This window comes from Mirounga angustirostris, unplaced genomic scaffold, assembly GCF_029215605.1.
Source record: "Mirounga angustirostris isolate CCGP_5_RB_7025 unplaced genomic scaffold, mMirAng1.0.hap1 SCAF_17, whole genome shotgun sequence".
NCBI lineage: Eukaryota > Metazoa > Chordata > Mammalia > Carnivora > Phocidae > Mirounga > Mirounga angustirostris.
In genome coordinates this window covers 244,153-256,591 of record NW_026991725.1, presented here as the reverse complement: position 1 = coordinate 256,591, position 12,439 = coordinate 244,153, and the positions used below count along the sequence as shown (strand labels likewise).

Genomic DNA, 12,439 nt, shown 5'->3' with positions numbered 1-12,439 from the left:
TGACTAAATGACAGCCCAGATAGCAGGTAAGGGCGCTAATGTGGGGCAGGGCTGAAGAGCAGAGGGGCAGCTCTGTGAGCTCTGCAGCTGAGCTCCCAAAATAGGTTGCCTGCTCAGCAACCCTGCCTCTGCTCCAGACTCCTCCCTGGGCTGAGCCTCAGCCCTCGGTCTAGCACCTCATTCCCCCTCCCCCATAAAGGTGGGGTCAGAACTAGTCTCCACTCCAGATCATGTTTTGGGGGGGTAAGTCTAGGCCTGGAATAGCCTCAGCTCTCCTTCCTCCTTCAAGCCATTGCCCAAGCTATTTCCTTCCCAACTCCTTTTCCTGCCAACAGTCATTGTGAACACCAGCTCCTCAGGAAGTCTTCCTAAAAGGAGCAACTTGACCCCCTCCAAGCCCTCCAGGTAGCCCTGACTACTGGAACCCACCTCTATACTCACCTCGACTGTGAGTTCTCAAGAGACTACCATGTACAGCTATCCAGGCTGTGAACTGCAGAACCCAAGGTTGCCGTTCATATCAAGTCATGCAGTGCTGTGGCCTGAGGCCCAGTCTGAGCTGCCTCTGTTGCCCACCCATTTTACCCCCCATGATGGGTAGTCTCTTGATCTCCAGGTTTGTTGACTGAATGACTGACTAACAATAACCAAACCCACCATCAGCTGACATCCCCAGGGACCCTATTGTACCCTGGGCTAGAAGCAGTCCATCTCCTGCCTTCACCCACCTTTAACCTGGGTCCATTCTGAGTCTAATCCCATACCTCCCAGGAGAAGGCCTTCTTTTTTTTCCCCCAAGTTTTTTTTTTTTTAAAGATTTTATTTATGTATTTGACACAGAGAGGGAGAGCACAAGCAGGGGGAGCAGCAGAGAGAGAGGGAGAAGCAGACTCCCTGCTGAGCAGGGAGCCCGACACGCGGCTCAATCCTAGGACCCTGGGATCACGATCTGAGCCGAAGGCAGACACTTAACGACTGAGCCACCCAGGTGCCCCTACCCCAAGTTTTATCATATTTTTTTAGTTTATTTTTTATGGTTTCATTTGCATTTTTATTGAAGTATAATTAACATACAGTGTTATATTCGTTTCAGGTGTGGAAGGCCTTCTTTATGTTCCACTCATTTCACCCTGCGGCAACGACACCCATCATGCTGCCGGCCCCGGCTGTTCTATTTTAGGGAGAAACAGCACAAGGGAGTGAGAAGGACACATCACCCTTTCACAGGGAGCCCAGCCTCCTCCGCTCTCTGTGGCCCTGGGGCGGCCAGCAGCACCTTTCCTGCTCAGCACGGCAGGCCCGTGGTCTTGGGCTTCGCCATTTGCGGCAGGAACCCAAAGTTCCTTCCACCACATCCTCCCATGAGCCCCCTTTGCTTCAGCAGGTGTTCAGGGAGGTTTTCATGAGCCCAGCTGGGCTCTCCTTGCACCCTGTGGTGGACCCAGAGCCTTCTGCTCCAGGGGCTTCAATCACCTTGGCTTCTAGTCAGGGGGCCTGGAGCTGGAGAGGGTCCTGCTGGGGTACTGGTGGGAGGGGACTGGGCAAGAGATGGTCACAAATAACTGGGATTGACACTTGGCTTGCAGGAGCATGGGGAGCAACCAGAACACTCATGCACTGCAAGTTTGGAAAACTAAATGTTGGCTCTCTATATAAGTCCTGACCCAGCAATTCCAATGCTGGGCACATGCCTGATAAAAGGAAGTACACTTGCCCATCAAGAGCAGTATAATTTGTCCAAGGAAATTGCCCAAATGCCCATCGTCAGCACTGTTCACATAATGGAAGACTTAGAGCAATGAGAATAAGTATCATTGTCTCAGGCAATACCATTTTCAAAATTCACAGACTCTATTGAGGGAGAATAATGGCATGCCTCATTTATAAGTTCGAGAACAAGCAAAACTAATCCAGGGAGGTGGAGATCAGAGCACTGGTTAGCTCTTGGCAGGGGATGTGCCTGGAAGGGAACACCAGGCTAGAGGGGGCTTAGGTGAAGCTGGTAATGTGCCTTTTTTTTTTTTTTTTAAGATTTTATTTATTTGTCAGGGAGAGAGAGAGCACAAGCAGGGGGAGTGGCAGGCAGAGGGAGAAGCAGGCTTCCCACTGAGCAGGGAGCCCTATGTGGGATTCGATCCCAGGACCCTGGGATCATGACCTGAGCCGAAGGCAGACGCTTCACTGACTGAGCCACCCAGGCATCCCGAGGCTGGTAACGTTCTGCTTCTTCATTTGGATGCCGCTTACATAGGTGGTTCGCTTTGCAAACATTCACTGAGCTACACGCTTATGATGGGTGCATTTTTTCTGTGTGGCAAATGTCCATAACATTTTGCCAAAACAAGAACAACAAAAAACACAGCAAACACCGACCTTTAATTCATCTTCCTGCAGCCAAGAACTTGTTAACATCCTTCTCACCACCCCTTCTGCTTCAAACCTTTCTGGAGCCTCAAATCCTTGGTGCCTACGTAACAAGGCACCACCCTCCTCTCCCAGCCTATTGCTCATTGCACTCGGCTTCGACCACCTGACATTTTCTGTTCCTTGACTGTGCTCGCGCTGGCTTCCAGGCTTCTGACCACACTGCTCTTGGCTGGGACATCCCCCTCCCCTGCCTTCTCTCACTAATTCCTACTCATCTCCTCAGCCCCAGGGTTGATGCACATCTTGTGGCTAAAGGATACACCTGCCTCTATGTCTCCAAAGTACCCTAGACATCCCCACCAGAGCTGCCATCACTCCTCTTGTCATCGCCTGCCTTGTCTGTCTCCTTCATGAGCCAGGGGGTTCCACGAGGGCAGGGACTGTGCCTCTTTCACTATCTTATCCCCACACTTAGCCTGTGATTGAGTCGAGGCTCCATAAATACTTGCTGAATGTATGAATGAATGAACAAACTGACCCTGCCCGCCCCATTTACATGGTCACCAGCCTCTTCACTGTACAGTGAGGAAACCACAGTCTAGCAAGGGGTCCAAGCACGCTTGGCTGGCGGGGTCATGGCCCAAGTCCCAGGGCTATAAGGCTGCCTCAGGAGCTGCTCCTGCCTCCCCATCCTCCACCAAACAGAGCTTCTGCTATGCTCAACTTGGGAAGATGGGGAGCTCTGCTCAGCCAGAAAACTTGGGCTCCTCATCTGGCTCTGCCCCAAAGCCTGTCTGGATGCTGGGCTCGTGGCTCATGTGTGCTGGGTAGGAAGGAAACCCTTGACCACTGACAAGAAGCAAAGCAGCGGGGTGGGGAGGGGACTGGCCTGGGGCAGGGCATGAGCAGGGCTGGGTCACAGCAAGCACAGAGAAAGCCATATGACCATTATGAACAAAAAGGAAAGGAAAAATTGCTCTAGATTAAAAGAGAATAAAGAGACACAACAATATGGGACACGTGAACCTTGACTGGATCCTGGCTTCAAAACAAAGCAGCTCTAAAAGTCATTTTGGTGACAGTAAGGGACAAAACTAAAGACATGTTTCTACATTAGCATATCCCCACTATCCCCATCTGATATAATACATATTTTGCTTGCTTGCTCATTGTCTATCTCCCCTGAGCCTAAGAATTTTTGCCTACTTTGCTCACTGCTGTAACTTCAGGGTCTGGCACACAGTCAGTGCTCCATATAGATATTTGTTGAATAAATGACCATTGTATATATAATTCAACAATCACCATTTTTACCTTACATTTTGGGAGTGATTCAAGTTAACAACCACTGTGCTCATTTTATTCATTTGACCTGCTTCTAATATTGCATCGTATATGATTCACAGCTTATTTCCTCCATTTTCCTAATGAGGACCATTTCCAGTCTTTCACTATTCTAAGAAATGCTACAATAAATAGCTTTACATGTGCCTGGGACTATCTCTAAGGTTGGCGTCTGGGAGTGGAATGGCTGGGTCAAAGGCATCTTCAACATTACCAGATATGGTAAAACGATTCTCTGAGTTGGTTATATCAATTTACAGCCCCACAGGTTCCCACATCCTCACCAGCAGAATTTTGCCACATTTAAATTTTGTGGTTTATCTAATGGGTGGGTACAGATGAGATTTTTTTTTTTTTTTAAGATTTTATTTGTTTGAGAGAGAGAGAATGAGCAGTGGGGAAGGGCAGAGGAAGAGAGAGAGAGAAGCAGACTCCCCGCGGAGCAGGAAGCCCGATGTGGGGCTCCATCCCAGGACCCTGAGATCATGACCTGAGCCGAAGGCAGACACTTAACCAACTGAGCCACCCAGGCATCCCCCAGATGAGATTTTAAAAACACAAATGCAATGTTTAGTGAGCTTGAGTTTGGCCAGAAACTGTAATAAATCCTTTCTGTGCATTAACTCAAATAGTCTTATGCAACAACCCCGTGATGTAGGGAAGTCTCTACCCCTACAGTAGAGATAAGAAACGGACTGTGGGTTGAGTGCCTCACTATAAGTACAGAGGAAAGCTGTCACTGACCCCTGGCTACCAGACCCACAACCTGCCTCTTAACCACATTCCCTGATGCCTCACAGTTTCCATTTTTTCTTTGATATTTTTGTCATTGCCCAAAATTTCTATACTGAGCATGTGTTACTTTTATAAGAGACAAAACAGCCTTAATAAACTTTATTTTAAAATAGTTTTGAGGTCATATACTGCCCCCCGCTCCCTGACAGTGAAAAGGGCTAGGATTGGCCTAGTGCTCACGGCCTCTCTCCTGTACACCTTTTTGAAAGTGAAGGGAGGTTGTTCCCAGACTGTGGGGGTGGTGTGCAAGGCCTTCTCTGGGGCTTGTTCAGACTCCCCAGAGGCGCCCTCAATTATGCCTCCCATCTGCCGGGCGCCACTCACCAGGTCTGGTTGGTGCTGGAGTCTTGGTGCAGAAGGGAGCTGAGCACATAGGGTGTGCCTCCCTCAGGAGTCACCCAGATCCGGGCCTCATCCACGTTGAAGGCCACCAGAGGAGCAAGGCCTGTGGAAAACAGAGGAACATTTAACAAAAGAGGGAGTCTGTTGAGGCCTTGGCTAGGCCTTTGACTCCCATCATTCAGTCACATCTTGTGGGATCATCACACCCATTTTACAAACGAGAAATTGAGACTCCCAGGATCTTTTTCCTGTGGGAATAGGACAGGAACATAGGCATGTCTGACCCAGACCCCCGCTCCCCCAGTCCTCCTACTAAACTGTGTCAGCACCAAGGCCTCTTCCTCCAGGAGGCCTTTCCTGGTTCTCCCCTAGAAGTACTTCCCACCTTCTCACACCTCCCACTATGCACTTTCTGTACCCGTCAGATAGCGCATACTCATGACAGGGTCTTGTACCAAAGTTGAGCCCCAGGGAGAGCATATACATACATTCTATCTATGACCCTCCATCAAGTGACCCAAGAGAAAACATGTCTTCAAACAGGTACAAGAATGTTTACAGAAGCTTTATTTGTAATAGTTCCCAACTGGAAACAACCCAAAGGTCCATCAACTGGAGAAGGGATAAAGTAACTGTGGTATATTCATGCAATGGACTACTACTCAGGAGTAAAAAGGAATGAGCAATTGACACACACAGAGAGATGGGTATATCACAAAAATCATTATGCTGGGCGCCTGGGTGGCTCAGTTGGTTAAGCGACTGCCTTTGGCTCAGGTCATGATCCTGGAATCCCTGGATCGAGTCCCGCATCGGGCTCCCTGCTCGGCAGGGAGCCTGCTTCTCCCTCTGACCCTCCCCCCTCTCATGTGCTCTCTCTGTCTCAAATAAATAAATAAAATCTTAAAAAAAAAAATCATTATGCTGAGTGAAAGAAGCTTTATACAAAAGAGTATCTACTGTATAATTCCACTTACATGTTGTTCTAGAACAGGCAAAACTGATCTATAGTAAAAAATATTTCCTGGGGGTATGGGGATGGAGCTTAACTGGGAAGGGACAGGAAGAAACTTTGTAGGCTAATGGAAATATCCTAGATTTTGATAGGAATTTGGATGACAAAGGTGTGTGCATTTGTCAAAAACACACTGAATGGTCAACTTAAAATTTGTGCATTTCACCGAAGGTAAATTTTCCCTCAAAAAAGAACCATAAACAAACACTGAACTCTAGTTGATATGTATGCTGAAATATTTAGGGATAAAGTATACCAATGTCTGCAGTTTACTTTGAAATGCATCAAAATGCAAGATAGCTTGATGGATGGCTAGATGGATATATGAAAATGGATATACAGATATATGTTTATATATATGATACATATGTGATAATGCAAATATAACAAAATGTTGACAACTGTAAAATCTAAATGTGGTATATAATTTTCCACTGCACAATTATTTCGACTTTTCTGTATATTTGAAATTTTTCACTAAAAAGTTTTGAGGAAAAATTGATATTGACAGATTGCCCCCCACAGAGGCTATGCCAATTCATACAACAACAGAATAGGAAAAGGCCTGTTTCCCCACAGCGCTGCTTGAGCTGTGTGCAGACCTTTTCATCCTTGTTTTGAAAGGATTATCATTTTGTTCCAAAATATATTTTAAATTATGAGTGAGGTCAAGCCTCTTATTTTAAGTTGTTTACTACCTATTGATATATATTATCCATTTGTATGAAGTATTTATTGCTTTCTTACTAATTTGTGAGAGTTGGTTTTTTTTAAGATTTTATTTATTTATTTGACAGAGAGAGACAGCGAGAGAGGGAACACAAGCAGGGGGAGTGGGAGAGGGAGAAGCAGGCTTCCCGCCAAGCAGGGAGCCCGATGCTGGTCTCGATCCCAGGACCCTGGGATCATGACCTGAGCCGAAGGCAGTCGCTTAACCAACTGAGCCACCCAGGTGCCCCTAAAGTTTGTGTTCTAAAAAGGTTAATAAAACTGATAAACCCCTAGAAACACTGATCAAGAAAAAAAAGAGGGGCGCCTGGGTGGCTCAGTCGTTAAGCGTCTGCCTTCGGCTCAGGTCATGATCCCAGGGTCCTGGGATCGAGCCCCACATCGGGCTCCCTGCTTGGCAGGAAGCCTGCTTCTCCCTCTCCCGCTCCCCCTGCTTGTGTTCCCTCTCTCGCTGTCTCTCTCTCTCTGTCAAAAAAAAAAAAACTTAAAAAAAAAAAAAAAAGAGAACACACAAATTACCAATATGAATGAAAAAGAGGACATCAGAATGGATCCTAAGACATTTAAGAAATAATAAGAGGATAGTATATACAATTTTATGCCACTACGCTTCACAATTTTGTTGAAATAGGCAAATTCCTTGAAATAAAGATTTACCAAAACTGATGAAAAAAGTGCAAACTGAATAATCTTTATCAAAGAAATTAAATTGATTATTAAAAACCTTAGGAAGAATTCCAAGCACAGATGGCTTTACAGCAAACTCTTCCAAACATTTAAAGAAGAAATAGCAATCTTACACAAACTGTTCCAGATAACAGGATTGAGAGAATACTTATCAATCATCTTATGGGGTCAGAATAACATTGATATTAAAACCTGACAAGAGCAAAGATTTAAAAAACAAACAAACAAAAATCAGAAAAAAACCTGACAGGAGCAATACAAGGAAGGACAATTGATCTCTCTCTTGGACATAGATGTAGAAATCCTAGGCAAAATATTAGCAAATCAAATCTGGTGACATATAAAAAGCATAATATATCATAACAAGTTGAGTTTATTTCAGGAATGGAAGGGTGGTTTGACATTTGATAATAACTGATTTATGTATCACATTAACAGGGAAAAAAGGAAAAAATCATATGATCATTATGATAGATGCAGGAAAAAGGCATGATAAAATCTCATACTGGTCTGTGATAAAAAATCACAGTAAACCAGAATAGAAGGAATTTCCTTAATCTGATCAAGAATATCCACAAAAAACCTTCAGCACACATCATTCTTATTGGTGAGTTGCTGAAAGCTTTCCCTAAAATCAGGAATGAGACAAGGATGATCATTCTCACCACCTTTTTTTTGTTTGTTTAAAATTTTATTTATTTATTTATTTGACAGAGAGAGAGAGGCAGCGAGAGAGAGAACATAAGCAGAGGGAGTGGGAGAGGGAGAAGCAAGCCTCCTGCTGAGCAGGGAGCCCAATGTGGGGCTCAATCCCAGGACCCTGGGATCATGACCTGAGCTGAAGGCAGATGCTTAACGACTGAGCCACCCAGGCACCCCCACTCTCACCACTTTTACTCAACATTTTACCAGCGGACTTAGATCAATAAGAAAAAAAGATTGCCATAAAGATTAAAAAGGAAAAAATAAAACTGCCATTATTTGCAGATGAAATGATTAAGTAGACTGAGAAATCCAACAGATTCACAGCCAAACACTGAGAATTAACAAGAGCCTTTAGCAAGGTTTCTGGATATAGAAGCAATATACAAAGAAATGCTGTACTTCTATATGCCACCAATGATCAAATAAAGAATGAACAATTTTTAAAGATGCTATTAGCAAAAGACAGAAAAATCAAATGCTTAAAAATAAGTCTAACTAAAAACATGCAAAGCTTCTATGCTGAAAACTATAAAAGATTAGGAGAGATTAAAGATCTAAATAGATGAAGGAATAGATCATGTTCATGAATGGAAGACTCAATATTGTTGTCAGTTATCACTATACTGATCTATAGCTACAATAGAATCCTAATCAAAATCCCAGCAAATTACTGGGTGGGGGGTGAGATATGTTAACAAGCCAATTTAAAAATTTATAGGAAATTGCATAGGGCAAGAATAATCAGGCACTCTTAAGGGAGAATAACAAACTTGTAGGACTTGGTAATCAAGACATTACAAAGTTATAGTTAAGACAGAATTATACTAGCACAGGGCAGGGCAGACCAATGGAACAGAGAGTCCAAACACATATGATCACCTATTTTATGACAAAGGTGACAGTGAAGAACAGTGAGGAAAGGATTTTTTATTTTTATTTTTTTAAGATTTTATTTATTTAATTATTTGAGAGAGAACACAAGCGGCAGGAGGGTCAGAGGGAGAAGCAGACTCCCTACTGAGCAGGGAGCCCGACACAGGACTTGATCCCAGGACCCCGGGACCATGACCTGAGCCAAAGGCAGACGCTTAACCGACTGAGCCACCCAGGCACCCAAGAATGATTTTTTAAATGGTGCTGGGTCACTTGGATATCAATATTGAAAAAAAAAATTAACCTTGACTATTCTCACCCAATATCTCTCTCTCTCACACACACACACACATATACACATTCCTGATGGGTTGAAATGTGGATTTGGATGGACTGATTTTGAAAAATGAAACAATAACATTTTTAAGAGAAAACAGAGGACGCTGCGGTGGACAAATATTTTTTAAACAGGACAAAAAAAGCACTAACCATAAAGGAAAGAACTGATAAACTGAACTTCATTAAACTCAAGAACTTCTGTTTATCAAAAGACACCATTAAGAGAATAAAGAGGCAAGCCACAGAGTGAGAGAAGATATTTGCAACACAAATATCTGAGAAAAGACTTATATCAGAATTTGTACAAAATTCCTACAGCTCAATAAGAAAGAGGTATGTAAAAAAGGACATTTCACAAGAACTTATCCAAATGGCTAGTAATCAAATAAGAAGGCACTCAATAGACTTCAGAGAAAGGCAAATTAGAACCACCATATAATATCACTATACAACTACCAGAATGGCTAAAATGAAAAAGATAATACCAAGTGTTGACAATGATTTGGAGCAACTAGAGCTCTCAAATACTGCTGGTAAGAATATAAGTCAGGGCGCCTGGGTGGCTCAGTTGGTTAAGCAACTGCCTTCAGCTCAGGTCATGATCCTGGAGTCCCAGGATCGAGTCCCGCATCGGGCTCCCTGCTCAGCAGGGAGTCTGCTTCCCCCCCCCCCTCATGCTCTCTCTATCTCATTCTCTCTCTCAAATAAATAAATAAAATCTTTAAAAAAAAAAAAAGAATATAAGTCAGTACAACCTCTTCAGAAAACCCATTTGGGTGTATCACTAGAGCAGACCATATGAATAACTTATGGCCCAGCAATTCTATTCTTAGGCATATCACCAGCAGAAGTGTGTTTATATGTCCACAAAAAGACATGTACAAGAATGTTCACAGCCTCACTATTCATAACTCCAAATTGGAACAACCCAAATATCCATCCGGAGTAGAAAGGATAAGCTGTGAATAGTCACCAATGGAATACTCCATAGCAGTGAAAATAACCTCCAACAAGGTGGTTGGATTTCATAAACACAATGTTGGGTCAAAGGCTAGGAACAAAACAGACCATACTGTATAATTCCATTTATACTAAATTTAAAACAGGCCAAATAAACTATGGTATTTGAACTTAGGAGAGTTGTGACTTAGGTTCCTCATTGTATCAGTCTGTTTTGACAATAATGATATGTAAGAAACAACTGCAAAACCTCAGTGGCACATAACAATAAACATTTATTAAAAAAAAAAAAAAGAAGAACTTAGGAGAGTGGTTACCCTTGGGGATAAGGTAATGAATGACTAGAGGGAGTAACAAAGGGTACTTCTGGGCTGTTGGTCATATTCTGTGTCTTGAAATGGGTACAAGTCACATGGATTTGATTTAATTTGAAAAGTCACTAATCTGAATTTTATTGTGTAATTCAAAGAAGTTTACATTAAACTATAATTGCAAGTTTCTGAAACACATTGAATATATAAAAATTCTATAGGTTAATAATAATATTTAAGAGAGAAGAAAAAATCCTCCAAAACAAATCAAAACACTGCATTGGTTAGCATTGGAAGTAATGAGGGCACCATCCCCTTACTCTAAAAGTTGTTTATTGGGCGCCTGGGTGGCTCAGTTGGTTAAGCGACTGCCTTCGGCTCAGGTCATGATCCTGGAGTCCCGGGATCGAGTCCCGCATCGGGCTCCCTGCTCAGCAGGGAGTCTGCTTCTCCCTCTGACCCTCCCCCCTCTCATGTGCTCTCTCTCATTCTCTCTCTCTCAAATAAATAAATAAAATCTTTAAAATAAAATAAAATAAAATAAAAAATAAAAGTTGTTTATTAAAGAGAAAATACTAATTTTCTTATCTTTCCTATATAAATTGCATTTCAGGGTCACCAAATAGTCCTAGGTGATGTGGGCAGAGTAATAGAATCATAAAAACACAATTTTGCAAGCCACTGTACAATAATGAATTCAGGCCACGATCATCAATGCATGAAACTACTAGAAGAAAATTTGATAGAAAACTTTACAATTAGACTGACACCCCCTGAACCCACTAGTCAATCTTAACGTCCCCAAGAATGGGTCTTCGGACATATGTGCCTTGGAGTGTGACACCATAGGAAGGTTACAGGAATCCCAGACTCTGCATTTTCAACAAGCTCCCAAGTGATGCCCATGCTGCTGATCCTCAGACCACATTTTGAGTAGCATGCCTTTAAAATACTTTGGCAAAAGAAACAAAAAGGGGAAGTGAGATATATCTAGGAAGTATGGCAAAATCCCCACAATAGTTTAGAGTATGCATGCCAAAAAAGTTCAACTGAATTTAATGAAGTCATTAGCACTAACATTCAGGTTTTGGGAAATTCAGAGGATAAAAAGACAAACTGCACCAAAAGGAAGCAAACACACAAATCTTGAATGAAGCTGTTCTACAAGACAAGTGACCAAGCTCTGCAGTAAAGCAAAGACTTGAAAAAGACACACAAACCAAGAAATAGGCAAGGGGGCCACTCTAGACTAAGAGAGGCATAGCAACCAAATGTAATGTGGACCTTGTTTGGATCTCGGCTCAAAAAAACTTATTGTTAAAAATTGTTAAAAAAAGATAAATTGAGATAGGAAGATTTGAATATGGACACCCCAAAATTATTGTTAACTAAAATTATTGTGGAGTCTGCGCTCAGGGTGGAGTCTGCTTAAGATTCTCTCTCCCTCTGCACCCCAATGTTTATAGCAGCAATGTCCACAATAGCCAAACTGTGGAAAGAGCCAAGATGTCCATCGACAGATGAATGGATAAAGAAGAGGTGGTATATATATACAATGGAATATTATGCAGCCATCAAAAGGAATGAGATCTTGCCATTTGCAACGACATGGATGGAACTGGAGGGTATTATGTTGAGTGAAATAAGTCAAACAGAGAAAGACATGTATCATATGATCTCACTGATATGAGGAATTCTTAATTGCAGGAAACAAACTGAGGGTTGCTGGTGTGGGGGGTGGGGTGGGAGGGATGGGGTGACTGGGTGATAAACACTGGGGAGGGTAGGTGCTCTGGCAAGCGCTGTGAATTGTGCAAGACTGTTGAATCTCAGATCTGTACCTCTGAAACAAATAACGCAATCTCTGTGAAGAAGAAAAAAAAAATAGAAGAAGGTAGCGGGAGGGGACGAATGAAGCGGGGGAAATCGGAGGGGCGGACGAACCATGAGAGACGATGGACTCTGAACAACA

At 43.0% G+C, this 12,439-nt stretch overlaps 1 protein-coding gene across 6 annotated transcripts in view; it reads right to left on the bottom strand.

Annotated features, from left to right (window-relative positions):
- ITGAE (integrin subunit alpha E) overlaps nucleotides 1–12,439 on the bottom strand; it is a 67,286-nt gene that overhangs the window by 38,935 nt on the left and 15,912 nt on the right. For all 6 annotated transcript variants that reach the window (XR_010408543.1, XM_045889673.3, XM_064582711.1 and 3 more), the window contains exon 2: nucleotides 4,831–4,951. Coding sequence is in view for 5 of the 6 variants with exons in the window: in XM_045889673.3 (XP_045745629.2) it covers nucleotides 4,831–4,951 (121 nt within the window). In the remaining variant the exon portion in view is untranslated. The remainder of the gene's footprint in view (nucleotides 1–4,830; nucleotides 4,952–12,439) is intronic.